The 18,290-nt window shown below is 33.3% G+C and overlaps 1 protein-coding gene across 1 annotated transcript in view; it reads right to left on the bottom strand.

Moving 5' to 3' along the window:
- The window catches only part of GABRA2 (gamma-aminobutyric acid type A receptor subunit alpha2), a 289,596-nt gene extending 279,694 nt beyond the window's left edge, over nt 1-9,902 (bottom strand). Inside the window, exon 1 of the mRNA XM_053700268.1 lies at nt 9,746-9,902. Within this exon, the coding sequence (XP_053556243.1) occupies nt 9,746-9,902 (157 nt within the window). The remainder of the gene's footprint in view (nt 1-9,745) is intronic.
- Between the last annotated feature and the right edge of the window lie 8,388 nt (nt 9,903-18,290).

Genomic DNA, 18,290 nt, shown 5'->3' with positions numbered 1-18,290 from the left:
GGCATTTTTTTATTTTGGGGGTCTTTGTTATTTTATTAGGGGGCTTAGAGTAGGTGTAATTAGTTTAAAATTGTTGTAATATATTTCTAATGTTTGTAAATATTTTTTTTATTTTTTGTAACTTAGTTCTTTTTTATTTTTTGTACTTTAGTTAGTTTATTTCATTGTATTTATTTGTAGGAATTGTATGTAATTTATTTATTGATAGTGTAGTGTTAGGTTTAATTGTAGATAATTATAGGTATTTTATTTAATTAATTTATTGATAGTGTAGTGTTAGGTTTAATTGTAACTTAGGTTAGGATTTATTTTACAGGTAAATTTGTAATTATTTTAACTATTTTAGCTATTAAATTGTTCTTAACTATTTAATAGCTATTGTACCTGGTTAAAATAAATACAAAGTTACCTGTAAAATAAATATTAATCCTAAAATAGCTATAATATAAATATAATTTATATTGTAGCTATATTAGGATTTATTTTACAGGTAAGTATTTAGCTTTAAATAGGAATAATTTATTTAAGAAGAGTTTATTAATTTCGTTAGATTAAAATTATATTTAATTTAGGGGGGTGTTAGTGTTAGGGTTAGACTTAGCTTTAGGGGTTAATACATTTATTAGAATAGCGGTGAGCTCCAGTCGGCAGATTAGGGGTTAATAATTGAAGTTAGGTGTCGGCGATGTTAGGGAGGGCAGATTAGGGGTTAATACTATTTATTATAGGGTTAGTGAGGTGGATTAGGGGTTAATAACTTTATTATAGTAGCGGTGCGGTCCGCTCGGCAGATTAGGGGTTAATAAGTGTAGGCAGGTGGAGGCAACGTTGAGGGGGGCAGATTAGGGGTTAATAAATATAATATAGGGGTCGGCGGTGTTAGGGGCAGCAGATTAGGGGTACATAGCTATAATGTAGGTGGCGGCTCTTTGCGGTCGGCAGATTAGGGGTTAATTATTGTAGGTAGCTGGCTGCGACGTTGTGGGGGGCAGGTTAGGGGTTAATAAATATAATATAGGGGTCGGCGGTGTTAGGGGCAGCAGATTAGGGGTACATAAGTATAACGTAGGTGGCGGTCGGCAGATTAGGGGTTAAAAAAATGTAATCGAGTGTCGGCGATGTGGGGGGGCCTTGGTTTAGGGGTACATAGGTAGTTTATGGGTGTTAGTGTACTTTAGAGCACAGTAGTTAAGAGCTTTATAAACCGGCGTTAGCCCAGAAAGCTCTTAACTACTGACTTTTTCCTGCGGCTGGAGTTTTGACGTTAGATTTCTAACGCTCACTTCAGACACGACTCTAAATACCGGAGTTAGAAAGATCCCATTGAAAAGATAGGATACGCAATTGACGTAAGGGGATCTGCGGTATGGAAAAGTCGCGGCTGAAAAGTGAGCGTTAGACCCTTTCCTGACTGACCCCAAATACCGGCGGTAACCTAAAACCAGTGTTAGGAGCCTCTAACGCTGGTTTTCACGGCTACCGCCAAACTCCAAATCTAGGCCATAGTTAGCTAAGGACAGTAGTGAAAAATGCCATGTTATTACAAATTAGAATATGTCATTTTTTTTTTCCTTTAAGGTCAGAGTTATTGGTAGTGCTTGGAAAAGGATCAACATTAAGATTAAGGTTTCGATAAGGTTTAGGTTAGGTTTAGAAATGCTGCCCTCTCTGGAAGCCAAAAGAAATATTATAGATTTTAATGCCCAATATTATTTATTTGCCAACATTTTCACATAAAAATGTTTATCTACAGTTCTGTCACTGTAACATTGTGGCCTCAATACCATAGCTAGTTTCTTCTTGAGTGGAGTAATTTAAATAGTCTTGCTATCTAATTGATTAATCAGTTCTCATTGTCATGTTTTAATGTACTGAGTAAAACAGAAGAAATAGATCCATCCATTATTTGATAGTTTAACTTTTTCAGTTATAAAGTTAGGATTCTTATGCAGACTATGGCTATGTATGGAATTCCAAACTCCTTAAGCCATAAGTGAATGATACACAGAACATTTAATTAATCAGGTATCTGTATGTTTTAAACAGGAAATACAACATAAGCTGTGAAGTCATTGTAATATAAGGCACTAAAACTATAACATTGGATGAATATCATTTGAGATTCATATAAGTCATATAACATTTATCCTCCCTATTACTTAATAATATTTTACCCATTTTCTGAATAATAATTAAAAAAAATATTAGGTATGATGTGGCTAAATAAACATTAGTTTGCACCTGCACCAATAGGATTCATTCTCAAACTGACACAAACAAAAATCACTGCTGAAAACCTGGAAGCACATACAGGGCTAGATTACAAGTAGAGCGCTAATGCGCGTTGGTATTACAAGTTCAGCGCAATGCGAAGACGAGCTCCATTCGCATTGCTAGGAAGCATTGCACTCACAATAGCGTGCTTCCATCAGTTCCAACAGGCGTCTCATTCTCATGGTGTGAGACACGGCATGAGAACGTAGTGCAGTGGAGGGGGGTAAGTCACGCAGCGACGGACAGCATTTTTAAATATATATGCTTATATACATATATAGTTTTATGTGTTAATATGTGTATATACCCATATTAACACATACATATATATGTATATAAGCATATACTGTGCTTATATATTTACTGGGAACACTCAATTTCCATAGGCCACTATGTAAAGGCACTTTTAACCCCATATAACTGTTTTTGCAGTTATTTTATTAAAAAATAAAGATGTTACTATCTTTATTATTTTAATAAAATATATAACACTTGAATTTGGGGGCATTTGGTGGAAATTTATAAAATTAACCAGAGATCTGATCTCATTGCTACCTTGATTTTGCGGTAGCAATAACCAGCCACTTGTAATGGCTGGTTATTTATCGCGCAGACACTAATGGACAAATTTGCCCATTTGCGGGTGCACGCACGATAAATTATTTGTAATCTAGCCCTCAATCATTAGAAGACTAAAAAGATTTTATGGCTCATTCCGGATTGTAAAATCCACAGTATCAAAGAACGATTTGCGTTCTATAAAAAATAATAAGCTTTTTCTCTGTGAAATATGTATGTATTGATTGTACATATTATAAAGAGTTCAGATTGTATTCTATAACTGTAGAAACATATGGAAAATACTGGTTGGTCATTTATAACATATCTTTCAAAAGAAGCAAGCAGCAATGTGCAAGAAATGAGTACGATATGGGACAGTGTTTGCCCTGTATTATTATTGCTCTGTAAATAAACTTTGGACTTTTTTGTCAATTATACATCTATTGGTTTTCCTAAAAATACTGTAATGTAGTGCAACTCTATTTTAATTTTTCCATATCTGTCTATCATCTATCTATATCTCTATTTTGGAGTGAACAAACAGGGTAAGCACTGTTACTATGGATTTAATGCCATGAGATTATTTTCTTTGTGTCTAGTTTTTAATACTGTAAAATCGCCCATTGCTTTTAAATAACCTATAAATACATTTCTGAGTTGTAAATTGCCTCAAATATAAAAATCCCTGATTATCTCTCAAAATGGCATCACAGCAAGACTATGCATAGATTGCTCATAATGACCACAAAAATATTTAACATGGCTAAAACAGTTTGCAAAATGCAGAAATCAGTCAGAACACATAATTCTAGTTTTATGCTTATATTTTCTTTGTCTATCATGTTTACACTTGATTGAAACCCTCAAATGCTATTACATAATTGCTCTACTTTTAAATACAAAGTAGCCAGATCTGGTTTCAAAGTAATTTGAGAAAGCTATCAGGTTTGTTAAAATATTATCTCACGTTTCACTGTGTCTGCAATTTTTCAGCATCCGAGCATGACTTAATGTTACCGAACTATTTTTTTTTTAATATAAAATGTGCTTTGCCATCATGTAGATATTGTCCCTAATATTTAATTGAGCTGATTCACAATAGTAACTATATAAAAATGAAACTTTGCATTTCTTGAAAACAAGATATTCTAGGTCAGTTAAGGCTTTGCATAAAGCAAAATGTTTGCAAAATTACATCTCCCAATAGTGTCAGTGATGTTTGTAACAGAAGCTTCTCACCAACAGTAATTTAGTAACATCTGAAATAGCTATCTGAGACAGCAATTTGCAGGATGATGGCAGCTCACACAGTTGCTTTTGGTTTCACTAAAATTACACCATTTATTTGATTTTACTGTGAGATACAAAAAAACAAACAAAAAAAATATGTTTATAATTTCAGTAACATTTTTCTTAGTGTTAAAATGTTACTCTTATCTAAATAGACATAAACTTGTCCAGCTTAGCTTCGCATCAGAAATTAAATTGAATAATAAAAAAAACATAACTATTGACTTCCATTATGAAATTGTTCACAGTCTTTTTATAAACATACTTCCTAGATATCAGCTACTACTGAGCATGTGCAAGAGTTTATATTTTATACTTATTAGAATCTGAGATTAGCTTATAGCTGTCACATGATAAAGGGGTCCGGCAAACTGAAGAAAATTTTGAAACTTGTAAGACAAAAATAAACTGCTCATTACAACTTCAGATTCAACTCTAAGCTCTTCATAAATTGAATAAACTATAATTTCTGTTTTTGTACATCTCCATGACAATTTTTTGTTCGATATATTTTGTCTTTTTGTGTTGTTGTCTTTAAGTCATCTGATTGACATTGTTGTACAACTATTTTGAAAATCAATAAAGATGAATAAACATAAAAAAAGGTCTCTGAGTTGGCGAGATTATATAAGAATGCTCACCAGTACTTTCCTGGTGAAATTATCTGAAGCCACTTTTTACCCTGAAAACAAGGTATCTCGCTAAGGGGCGTGTACTGCATTTTCGTATGGAAAGGAGATGCTTAAACAAGAAAAGTGCACAATGTAAATCAAAATGTAAAAATCATACAAAACAAATAATTGAACCATTCACACATAAATACTTAGGAAAAAATTATATTGCTAAAGTGCATCAAAAATCGGAACAAAATTGTTCACCAATAATCCTATTTTGTCAAAAATGTTAAAATGTTATGTAAATTACACAAGAATAAATCTTATTAAATATGAGCAGCAAAAAACAAATAGAAATTTGTAATTAAAAGTAGACATGTGCGTTCAATGAATTTCCTGTAAGGAATATCCAAATAAATGCAGCAGGAAATTTAAAGATAACGAATAAATGACAAATTTGTCAGTATAATTTTTTTGTTCTCTTGAAATATATAAATACCTTTAGCACGCTAAAGAGTGACGCTGTAATCCCGTCCTCTTCTTCAAAGAGCCCCGGCCGTGCTAATAGGTGGATTTGCACGGCAGCGCCCAGCAAATGCACGGAAGGATAAGGTCCTTTAGTGCAGGCCCTGGGAGCCTTTGTGTTAAGCATCCTATTAGTGCACCCAGGAGCTCTGTGAAGAAGGGTCAGGATTAGTGCGGCTCTTCAGTGCGCTAAAAGTATTTTATGCTACAGGTGCATTTTTTCACCTGTAGTAAAGGAACATTAACATTTGTTTAACAAAAAACAGATGCAAATGTTCCATGCATGGTCAGTATTCGTATTATTTCAAGCTAAACAAATTACAAATAGCACAAGCAGCAAATATTAAAAATACAAAGTATTTTAAATATTCGTAAGAAAAGATTCAGCCAAACCAAAAATTTCACCTGTGCACATTGTCTACTTAAAAGTAAAAAATACAAAGCGTAATTGTTGTTTTATTATAAAATATAATGAACATGGGCGTTCCATAGGCATGTATATAATTGTCTCTCAAATCCCAGGGTAATTATTGAAAAACATTTCCACCCTACACCCTTCTCGCAAACTAAAAGGTAGCGAGGTTGTGACTAAATACGCAAAATACTTAATACCCCAATAGGGCAACACATGTATACAAAAATATAGGCCATTGTAAGATGCTATACTCAGAAAGCAGCGCACTGTGATTCGTTTTTGATGCAGGATTTAATTTTTAAAGTGCACCCCCTGCTCACTGCTAACTTTGCTCTACTCAGCAAAGCTTTTATTTCCAGCAAGATCCATTACTTTCTATAGGAGGCATCTGACCACTTGAAGGAACTGCCCCTGCCCCTGTGGGGATCCGCATGAAAAACCATGTCAGAACCATCAAAGTTGAGATAATCGGACCCTAGGTGCAACTGCTTTGGTTTTTTATCATGCACGTTCTGATTATGCAATTGTACATTTAGAGGTCCTTATATGGTCAAAATCACTTGAAAGGCCAAAACATGTAAAGAGAATTGCAAAAAATGATAATGTAAATGAACAATCGATGTCTCCTTTCTATTAATTATTTATATGAAAATGTAATGTTTGACTAAAAAATACTGAAACCTTAAAGGAACAGTTGCAAGTACAAGATATTTTTGCTTAGTTGCTTTAGAACAACATATCAGGCAATTCTAAACATTTTTAAACAAATTAGTGTCTTGTTTGCTGCAACTGTTTTTCAACAACTAAACACCACCCACTATTTGCATTATTTGGAGGAGCCAATCCCTGCTTGAGTCTGCAGACACCATCAAGTCTAGCCATGATCATAATGTTAGTACAAAATACATTGTTTTGTGGTTGTTATTAGTTAAAGTCAATAAGGAAAGATATGTAGCAGGCTTAGCCTTCAGAAGTCAGCTGGGTGTATTTGAAGTTCTGAGAATTAGAAATGCCACAATTTGAATAGATAAATTAAATGAAAAAGGGTGTAAAATAAATAATGAAAGTATATTGCAAAGCTGTTTAATTACACCTAACTAAATATTTTATATAAAGGTCTTTACTGTCCATTTAAAGGTACGTTGTAGTCACATTTAAAGGGACAGACAACACCAAAATTGTTATTGTTTAAAAAGATAGATAACGCCATTACTACTCATTCCCCAGCTTTGCACAACCAACATTGTTATATTATGGGTAATAAAGGGATTATCTATCTTTTTAAACAAAACAAAAATCAGTTGACTGTCCCTTTAAATAACTTAAACTGTCAGTTCTTCACTTCCTTCTAAAGCTCACTGACAGATAAACACAACTACTAGAACTATACTCATGTAGAGAGACACTCATCTGCACCCTAACAAGCAAACATTTGTTTATTCAGGGTAGAAACATGCATTTCTCAAAATAAATAAATAACCTGCGATGCATTTTTAAATGTCACATTAGCTGAAGCAAAGAAAAACATTATGTGTTATGTGGTAAGCAAAAAAAAAGTATAGAGCAGATCCTATTTTAGAAAACCATCATTTTATATAAAATGTGAAAATCCAGATCTTAGTGTGTTGCACTTTCACAAGAATAAATCTGGCTCCAAATGTGGCTTGCGGACACCATTTTTGGCATTTGGATCAGCCAGAAATAGACAAATGCACATGGTCTTTTTATAACCACTTAGGAAACTTATGAAATGCTTTACAATATAGTATGATCTGGAAAAATAGTTATTCTTTAAAATAACAAACTAAATACAAGACCATATACCAAACTTAATTAAACAATAGTAATATATAAAAAAAAGTTCCAAATTAACTAAATTGTTTTCAAAAGTTTAATTTCTTTGAATCCACAAAAAATAAACACACTCACAATGTAGAGCTTATCAGGCCACAGTTTAAAGGAACATTGAAATATATTTAGTGTTCCTTTTAAGACTATGAAACAATATTCCTTTAGTAACAAAATGTATGTTGAATCAAAGTAGATATAAAAAGAAACAGATCGTGTTAAAACAAAGCAAACAACTTACTTGTTTTCTTGCAAAATGATCAGTTTCTAGCCTACAGCTAGATAAGAAAGTATGCATGCTGAGAACTTAGATAATTGCATTCTGCCTCTTCTGTGCATGGGCAGAATTTCACTCCCTGTCTGTCTAGCTTTCAATGACTAGTAAGCCAGTTTACATCACTTTAGCTTACTAGTAAGCTACATCACTCTAGCTTACATCAAGCTAGATATGCCATCCTGTACAGACTAGAGAGTTGAGAAACAACTGTATAGTATTTTCAGCCAGTGGAATAAAAAATAAAAAAGAATGTGGATGCCTTTCTTGGTAATACAGCAATGTCTTGCTGAGTAAAAACTGTACAATAATTAATACCTGTGGTATTTTTATACACAAAGATAGTTAGATAGATAGATAGATGATAGATAGATAGATAGATAGATAGATAGATAGATAGATAGATAGATGATAAATAGATATAGATTTTTTTTAAATAACTCAATATTATTAAAAGAAGCTGATAATCCATTTCTTCTTCATTTAAAAACTTTTTGAAACCAAAAAACAACATCATAACTAATTCAATAGCCTTCTAATAAATTAACTAATAGATGCATAATAAAATTTGAATGCATAAATACATTATAAAGTATATTGATTAAACCATTTCAGTCCATACTAGTCTGACTCCAACTTCATTGGTAACCTAAATTAGCTACAAATTCAGCTTCTTGCTTATTAGTCTGCATTAATTGATGTTTATGTGCTGTCAATTGCTTTCTACTGTATGAAATAAGATTAATTAAAAATATAAATCTAAGTAAACATATTCTCTGCATCACAGTTTGGTAATGTAAATACAGTACATGAGTTAATAACAATGCTTTTTGTAAATAAAAAAACAGATTTTTACCAAAGCATAACACAATAATTAAAAATCTAATTTCTGTAAAAAAAAATAATACAAGTGTTAAGAAGAATATATACTGTAATAGATATTGTGAAAGTATTTGCACTTCCAATGATAAATTTGAATAATCTGAATGGGCAAACACATACATGTATTCCAAAAATATCAGTTCATATACTGTATAAATATCTTTATTATATTAAATGTGACACCAAATAACATTAACGTGTTTTATTGACAAATTATGTGACATACTATGTTCTCAGTTTAAGTAAGGTTGGCAAATAAAATAAGTGACACAGGATAAATAAAGTAAAATACTAAATGATTAGGATCAATGTTAAATTTATCAACAAATTTGCAACTTTAATATTACAATAAATTGCGATTATATATTAATGACATGGTACATATTACATAAAGGATTTTAAAGGGACACTCAAGTCAAAATTAAACTTCATGATTCAGATAGAGCATGCAATTATAAACAACTTTCCAATTTACTTCCATTACCAAAATGTGCACAGTCTTTTACTATTTACACTTTTTAAGTCACCAGCTCCTACTGAGCATGTGCAAGAGTTCACAGACTATATGTATATGCATTTGTGATTGGCTGATGGCTGTCACATGATACAGGGGGAGTGGAAATACACATAGCTTTGTAATTTATTTTTAAAAAAATCTACTACTCATTTGAAGTTCAGACTAAGTGCTATTGCATTGTCTTCTTATCGTGCATTTGTTGATTATGCAAATCTACTGTATTGACTGGTCCTTTAAGAGAGGCGGTAATATTTGTTTTGGAATTTCTCTATTTTGGTGAAAAGGAAAAAAATAATGGTTACCTTGTTAAATAACGGAATGTATTCATTACATTTCACTGCAAATTATTGTCAAAATATTGTAGAATAAAAAAAAAGTATCCTTTCTTTGTAGTATAACTTAATGATTCTTATACCAGTACATCAATCGTGATGTACAATACATTTCCTCACTGAGATATGTGCACTAATAATGGTAAAAAGCAGATACAAGGATAGTTTGCTTTTATCAATTGTAATCAAAGTAATATATTATGGAAATATTACCTCCTAATCCAGGCCTTAATCGATTATCATATCCATCCAAAAGTCTGTCTAAAATTCTTGTAAAGATAGTAATATTGTTCTTTGCATCATCATCCAAAACATCTGCCATCACTTGGCTAAATGTAAAAATATATGAGTTAAAATATAATATATGCATTTGTCATAATTCAGTATTTAAGAGTTGTTATATATATATATATATATATATATATATATATATATATATATATACACACAGACACACACACACACACATATATATATATATATATATATATATATATATATATATATATATATATATATATATATATATATATATATATATATATATATATATATATATAATAAACAATATTCATTTGGTATATGCAAAATATGTCACAATGGCAAATGGATACTGAGACTCGTTGATGCAATATTAGGCAATTGCTTGAATTAGTTGGCTAATACAAAGATGTATTAGTTAGCTAACAGAATATTTTGGCAGTTGCAAAACATGTGCTAGATGGGTAATATTAGAAAGCATGTCAATAGACAATCCCCTTTAATACACATTGACAAGTTGTACAAAAAAACATGTATAAGTAGTAGTAGTAACAACAACAACAATAATAATAACAATTTAAACTTTAAAAGACATGCAAAATATATATACTGTATATTAAAGTATAATGGAGATAAACTCAGAACACACAGGTGAAATCAAATCAATTTATAGGCAAGGCATCAACTAAAACTAATTGAAATTCATGTGCTAACATCATTAGAGTTATTTTAAGCATATGCTAGTAAGAAATGTGGTGCCCAATGACACTAAATTAATCTATAGTTGCCTCATTCAATTTACATAACTGATATATGGGACTTACAATAAATGTACAAGTTGCAGAAAATAGAGTGCACTTAGTATGCATTTATGCTGTCAGAATAAACACTCAACAATGCAAGGGAAAAACTCTCCTTATAATAAATCAGCTCTGTTTTGTGATATTAGATCTTCATGCTGTGTGCTGTCTCCACCTAGAGGTTAAAAGCTTATAGTTATATAGTAATATCTGCTGCTCCATAGCCAGACAATTGCTAACAAATAGCAGCATCACTTTGCATTGTTTGTGACAATACTATGCTCGCGGGGCACTGTATTGGCAATATACATTGATAATGATATAGTACCATAGCTATTTTAAAGTGTCCATTATGAAAGACCTTAAATGCTTTTACATTTAAAAGTGAAAACACCTAATCTGTAAATCTATACTTTCCCCCACAATACAGTGTATACAATAAGCAGTTTCATGTATTTTTGTTATGGTTGCAGCAGTTAATTGATATGTCACTATATTAAACAAACTTGTCACATGCAGAAAGTGTGTTACTTTAATATTTTTGGGGGGGTTGATCAGGTCCCTTAAATAGTAAATTCCTGGTTTTGACACGTAGAATTATACAAAATACCACTATAAAGTATTTAACTACTTTGCAGCCAATAGGATAAAGAATGCTAATTAGATATATCCCAATTAAAGTACCACGATATACAGAAGTCCTGACAATTTAGAGCAATCCAATTAATTCAAAGCACGATATACAGAAGCCCTGACAATTTACAACAATCCAGTTAATTCAAAGCACGATATACAGAAGCCCTGACAATTTACAACAATCCAGTTAATTCAAAACACTTCATTAAGAACAAAGTGTCAAAAACTAGAACAGACGTAGATCTCCTCACCTCGATGGCCCCGTTACTAGCGTGAGAACAAATATTATCTTCATAGTGAAGAAGAGTTTGGTTTCCATACTTGCTGTCAGATCTTAAGCCAAGCACCTGAGACAGAGAAAAAAAAAGAGAACATTACAACGAAGCACAGGAAAAATAATCACTAGGCAACCAACGGCAGATCCAGCTACACTACATGATGACTGCATAGAGTCTCCGCGAGGACAATAATAAAGTCTGTATTGTACAATGAAGGTATTTCAGTTGCATTCTGTGTGCTACTACACCAGATAATTATCATGCTTTATTTTATATATATATTTATTTATCCTTGTGGATGTAAACGTAACACATGTGAGATTAAATAGACAGCAAAGAGCTGAAACTGAGATAAAAGTGAGTGTGGAATAAGAGGGTGTTAAGTATATGCAGTAATGATCCAATAACGGCTAGTTTCATAGTAAATATGTATAAATACACACATCATACATCCCGGCTATTTGTAGCTCAAGAACAGATGGTGACATGAGGCTGAGTTGATCATATCCAGAAGCAAGTAGTTCGTTTGAAATCCTTCTACACAGTATGAGAGAATGCAGCATGAGATGGAAGATCTCTATGACAAAGGATTTTTTCCTATACCTGGAGTTAATGAAAAGCACTGAGCATGTAGAGGTCTTGTCAGTACGACCCTGCAGAGGATGCTGGAGTTGTGGGTGCAGAGATGCTGCTGCAGCAGCTCACTGAGTAGCTGATCTTAGTTGCTTTGAATGGAGGAGGGTCTGGGATGGGGGCGAGCCTCCGGGGGCGAGTTTCCTGCTGCTTGAAGTGCTGATGCCTTGCTTGTGTAGTAACAGATTCTGTGTGCCCATCAGATGCTGTATCCCTCTCTCATGCACTAGCGTGTAGCAGCAAATCACACCCCTGCATCTTCTCAACCTTTCTCTTTTGTTCAATTAAGGTGGAAACGCGCAGTTGTTGCTCTATCAGTCTGGTTCTTGCGAAACCTAAACTACTGATACATATTTTATTTTTTATTCAGCTGAGGCAGAGTAACAAAAAAAATCACATTTGTAATGACCAAAAATGCAGTAGATCTTAATCTTGTTGCAATTTTCTGTGACATGTTCCATACCTGCAACCCTGTCCCAAATAATTTAGACCTGTGCCAGACAAAATCCTGATGCATAAATATTTGACCAAACCATAATTTTCAATTGGAGCTGCATTATTTTATTTATTATTATTATTTATTATTATTATTATTATTATTATTATTATTATTTTTTATTTTTCTGTGGGCAGCAACTTTCTAGTAATCTGTTATTATAGCTTCCTTAAAGGGACATGAAACCCACATTTTTTCTTTCATGATTTAGAAAGAGAATGCAATTTTAAACATCTTTCTAATTTACTTCTATTATCTAATTTGTTTTATTCTCTTGATATTATTTGCTGAAAAGCATATCTAGATATGCTCAGTGGCTGCTGATTGGTTGCTGCACATAGAAGCCTCATGTGATTGGCTCACCCATGTGCATTGCTTTTTCTTCAAATAAGGATATCTAAAAAATGAAGCAAAATAAATAATAGAAGTAAATTTTAATGTTGTTTAAAATTGTATGTTCTTTCTGAATCATGAAAGAAAGATTTTGGGTTTAGTGGCCCTTTAAACTTTCTTTGTCCACTTGTCTTGATTAAATGTACATTTTTACCAGCTCATTGCAGAGTTAAACAGGTAAGACATATAGGGCGCAATCAAATATACGGCGCAGGTTTCGGCGCAAGTGTGGTAACCTGTGCCGCCTGAAATTTCACCTCGCACATCGGGGTATTACTAAAACCCTGCCGGTAGTTCATAAAGTGCCGTAAGTCGGATAAACTAGTGATGTCCAGAAATGAGCATAAATACAAATTTCTGGAGTCGCCAGTGACTTACGGCACTTTAGAAACTGCCGGCGCCTAAGAAAAGTAAAGAAAATAACAAATCTCCCGTAAAAGTCTAACACGCCTCCCAAAAATAAGCCCAACACGTAAAACCCCTATATCCACAATCCCCCTCTCTCATTACTAATATTAAATGTATTAACCCCTAGACCGACAAGCCCCCACAACGCAATATGTCTATTTAAACTATTAACCCCTATATCCGCCCTCAAACCCACACCACAAGTAATAACTATATTATTAACCCCTAAACCACCATAGCCCACAACACAATAAACCTAAGTATTAACACCTAAACCGCCATAGCCCACATAGCCTATTAAATGTATTAACCCCTAATCTGCCAACGTCGCCGCCACTATAATAAAGTAATTAACCCCTAAACCTAAGTCTAACCCTAACCCTAACACCCCTAACTTAAATATTATTTAAATAAATCTAAATAAAATTAATATTATTAACTAAATTATTCCTATTTAAAACTAAATACTTACCTATAAAATAAACCCTAAGATAGCTACAACATAATAAATAATTACATTGTAGCTATTTTAGGATTTATTTTTATTTTACAGGCAACTTTGTATTTATTTTAACTAGGTACAATAGTTATTAAATAGTTATTAACTATTTAATAGCTACCTAGTTAAAATAAATACAAATTTACCTGTAAAATAAATCCTAACCTAAGTTACAATTACACCTAACACTACACTATCATTAAATTAATTAAAATAATTAACTACAATTACCTACAATTAACCTCTTAAGGACATATGATGGAATTTTTCTGTCATAAAACAATTGAGCAAACTGAAAGCTGTGTCCTTAAAGGGTTAAATACAATTAAATAAAATAAAGTCCAAACCCCCCCCCACTAAATAACAGAAAATAAAAAAAATTACAAGAAGTTTAAACTAATTACACCTAATCTAAGCCCCCTAATAAAATAAAAAAGCCCCACAAAATAATAAAATTCCCTACCCTATACTAAATTACAAATAGCCCTTAAAAGGGCTTTTTTGTGGGGCATTGCCCTAAAGTAATCAGCTCTTTTACCTGTAAAAAAAGATATACAACCCCCCCAGCATTAAAACCCACCACCCACACACCCAACCTTACTCTAAAACCCACCCAATCCCCCCTTATAAAAACCTAACACTAACCCCTTGAAGATCACCCTACCTTGAGCCGTCTTCACCCAGCCGAGCAGAAGTCTTCATCCGATCCGGGCAGTAGTCTTCATCGAATCTGGGCAGAAGAGGTCCTCCAGCCGGGTAGAAGTCTTCATCCAAGTGGCATCTTCTATCTTCTTCCATCCGACGAGGAGGCTCAATAGAATAGGAACAGCAAATAGAATGCGAGGTCAATCCTATTGGCTGATTGGATCAGCCAATTGGATTGAACTTCAATCATATTGGCTGATTGCATCAGCCAATAGGATTTTTCCTACCTTAATTCCGATTGGCTGATAGAATTCTATCAGCCAATCGGAATTGAAGGGACGCCATCTTGGATGACGTCATTTAAAGGAACCTTCATTCTTCAGTTGGACGACGAACGAAGAAGATGCTCCGCGTCGGATGTCTTCAAGATGGAGCCGCTCCTCGTCGGATGGAAAAAGAAAGAAGATGCCACTTGGATGAAGGCTTCTGCCTGGCTGGAGGACCTCTTCTGCCCAGATTCGATGAAGACTTCTGCCCGGATCGGATGAAGACTTCTGCCCGGCTGGGTGAAGACGGCTTAAGGTGGGGTGATCTTCAAGGGGTTAGTGTTAGTTTTTTTTTAAAGGGGGGACTGGGTGGGTTTTAGAGTAAGGTTGGGTGTGTGGGGGGTGGGCTTTAATGTTGGGGGGTTGTATATCTTTTTTTACAGGTAAAATAGCTGATTACTTTGAGGCAATGCCCCACAAAAAGCCCTTTTAAGGGCTATTTGTAATTTAGTATAGGGTAGGGAATTTTATTATTTTGGGGGGATTTTTTATTTTATTAGGGGGCTTAGATTAGGTGTAATTAGTTTAAACGTCTTGTAATTTTTTTAATTTCTGTAATTTAGTGTGGTTTTTTTGTACTTTAGTTTATTTTATTTAATTGTATTTAATTGTAGGTAATTGTAGTTAATTAATTTAATTTATTTAATGATAGTGTAGTGTTAGGTGTAATTGTAACTTAGTTAGGATTTATTTTACAGGTAAATTTGTATTTATTTTAACTAGGTAGCTATTAAATAGTTAATAACTATTTAATAACTATTGTACCTAGTTAAAATAAATACAAAGTTGCCTGTAAAATAAAAATAAATCCTAAAATAGCTACAAAGTAATTATTAATTATATTGTAGCTATCTTAGGGTTTATTTTATAGGTAAGTATTTAGATTTAAATAGGAATAATTTAGTTAATAATATTAATTTTATTTAGATTTATTTAAATAATATTTAAGTTAGGGGGGTGTTAGGGTTAGACTTAGGTTTAGGGGTTAATAACTTTATTATAGTGGTGGCGACGTTGGCGGCGGCAGATTGGGGTTAATACATTTAATAGGCTATGTGGGCTATGGCGGTTTAGGGGTTAATACATAGGTTTATTGCGTTGTGGGCTATGGCAGTTTAGGGGTTAATAGACTTTATTAGTTATTGTGGTGGGGGATTGCGGTTGACAGGTAGATAGACATTGCACATGCGTTAGGTGTTAGTTTATGTTTGCAGGCATTTTCGGGAGTTGCGGTGCTCCCATACTCAGCGCATGGCCTGCTATGGCTGCCTTTTATGGCGAGGTAAAAATGGAGTAAGATTTCTCCATTTTCGCCACATAAGGCCTTGTGCTGGATATTGGATACCGATTTACGACGCAGTCCCATGTTAGCCTATGGGAGTAATAATTGCGAGCGACGGGTGAAATATACGCACGTAACTTGTATGCTACGCCGTATATGTAATACAAAAATCGCATAAAAACTGGCGGCGGAGGATTTTGTGGGCAATGCTGCATATGTAATGGAGGCCATAATGTATAAATGTTCCACTTTACTGTATTAAAGGGATAGTAAGAACCTTGTGATTATTATTTAATCATGCATATTACAACAACTCTGCAATATAATTTCAAATATATTTTCATTTTGTCCCTTTCCTGCAATTAGTTTTTTTTTTACTTTTGCAGTTCTAAGGATTTAAAGTGCAGGTGGCAGACTACACAAGCCTAACTATGACACATATTTGTCCCTAAGTGGCTTCAGCAGAAATTATGGGATACAAATGTTAAACAAAGCATTTTATGCTAGAAAAATAACCATGGATAGTTCTTTCTACTCCTGTAAAAAGTCTGGAGTGGCTTCTCCAAATAAAACACGTGGAGAGTGGCGTTTGGCTACTGAAAACATTTGCAGCAGACAAGGGAAAATGTTCATAATCACCTAATCTGTTAAATTATTTCATGACTGCAGACAAATGTTGTTGTTACAAGGTATTTACTGCCACGTTAACTTTAAAGTACACTATAGTCTCACCCATGCCTCTTTCTCAAAACTGATAGAAAATTATATGTTTTCTCTCATATATCAAGGGCCAGTGCACTGTGAAATTGTTTCACCCTTAATTTGTTTCCAATGACTTTTTGTACTAGCAAATATACAGAGTATAAACTGTAGAATAAATTGTTCCTTCATGTTTATTTTTGTATATTAAATAGTTTTGTTCTTTGACTCCACAACCCATTCAATCATTGAGCTTGCAGGAAAATTGGATCTCCTTATTTTATCACTTTACTTTTATCATCAAATTTGCTTTGTTCTCTTGGTATTCTTTGAAGAAAGCTAAATCTAGGTAATCTTATATGCTAATTTCTAAGCCATCGAATTGCCTCTTATCTTAGTGCATATTGACAGTTTAGACAGTTAGACACTGATAGTTCATGTGTGTCATATAGATAACATTGTGCTCACTCTCGTGGAATTATTTAAGAGTCAGCACTGATTTGCTAAAATACATGTCTGTCAAAAGAACTGAGATAAGGGGGCATTCTACAGAGGCTTAGATACAAGGTAGTCACAGAAGAAAAAAGTATATTAATATATCAGTGTTGGTTATGCAAAACTGGGCAATGGGTAATAACGGGATTATCTATCTTTTTAAACAATACAAATTCGGGAGTAGACTGTCCCTTTAATAACTGCTGGCTATTTTTTCTTGGGGCTAATTCTGAAGGGTAGAACATTATTTACATTTACAGGGCAGTTACAAATGTTATTGTTTTAGAAATAAGAAATATCTTACCAGACTGATCACCTAGAATCATCCTGCGCTATATTTCTAGCAAGCTTAAACTAAATAATAATGATTTAATTTGCAATCCTATTGTAAAAATGGAGCCAGTGTTAAAACAAAAAAAAATCTCTTGCAGTTTTTTCACATAATTGGCTCCATTTCCCTTAACGATTGATATCTATAATCCAGAACGATAATCTGAGGGTTTTAAAAATGATGGAGATGAAGAGACATTAATGCATGTAAACACTATAAAAGTCTGTTTTCATATATTTCCGTTCTGCTTCCTTTCCAACATAGGAAGATTTCTATACATTTCAGTGCAGTAATTCTCAAGCAGGTTGTTGGAACATCCTGGGTTTCACTGCCTCAGCTAAGGGTGTCACAATAAATTATGGCTGAGGGTGAAACAACCTTAAATTGCTCATGGCATCCCTATTTGAGCATAAGCACACAATATTGCTAAGTTTTTAGTGACACGTGTTGTAATTTATTGACTACTAGGCGATAAGCCTGCCTATGTTAAAAAAATACAAACAACCAAGCTAAAAGTTACATAAAATAAAAAAAGTAAAATTACAGAAAAAAAAAATAAACAAAGCTATCCAAAAT

The sequence above is a fragment of the Bombina bombina genome, chromosome 2, assembly GCF_027579735.1.
Source record: "Bombina bombina isolate aBomBom1 chromosome 2, aBomBom1.pri, whole genome shotgun sequence".
NCBI classification, from domain to species: Eukaryota; Metazoa; Chordata; class Amphibia; order Anura; family Bombinatoridae; genus Bombina; species Bombina bombina.
The sequence above is the reverse complement of the archived record's forward strand: the minus strand, read 5'-3'. Positions and strand labels throughout refer to the sequence as shown.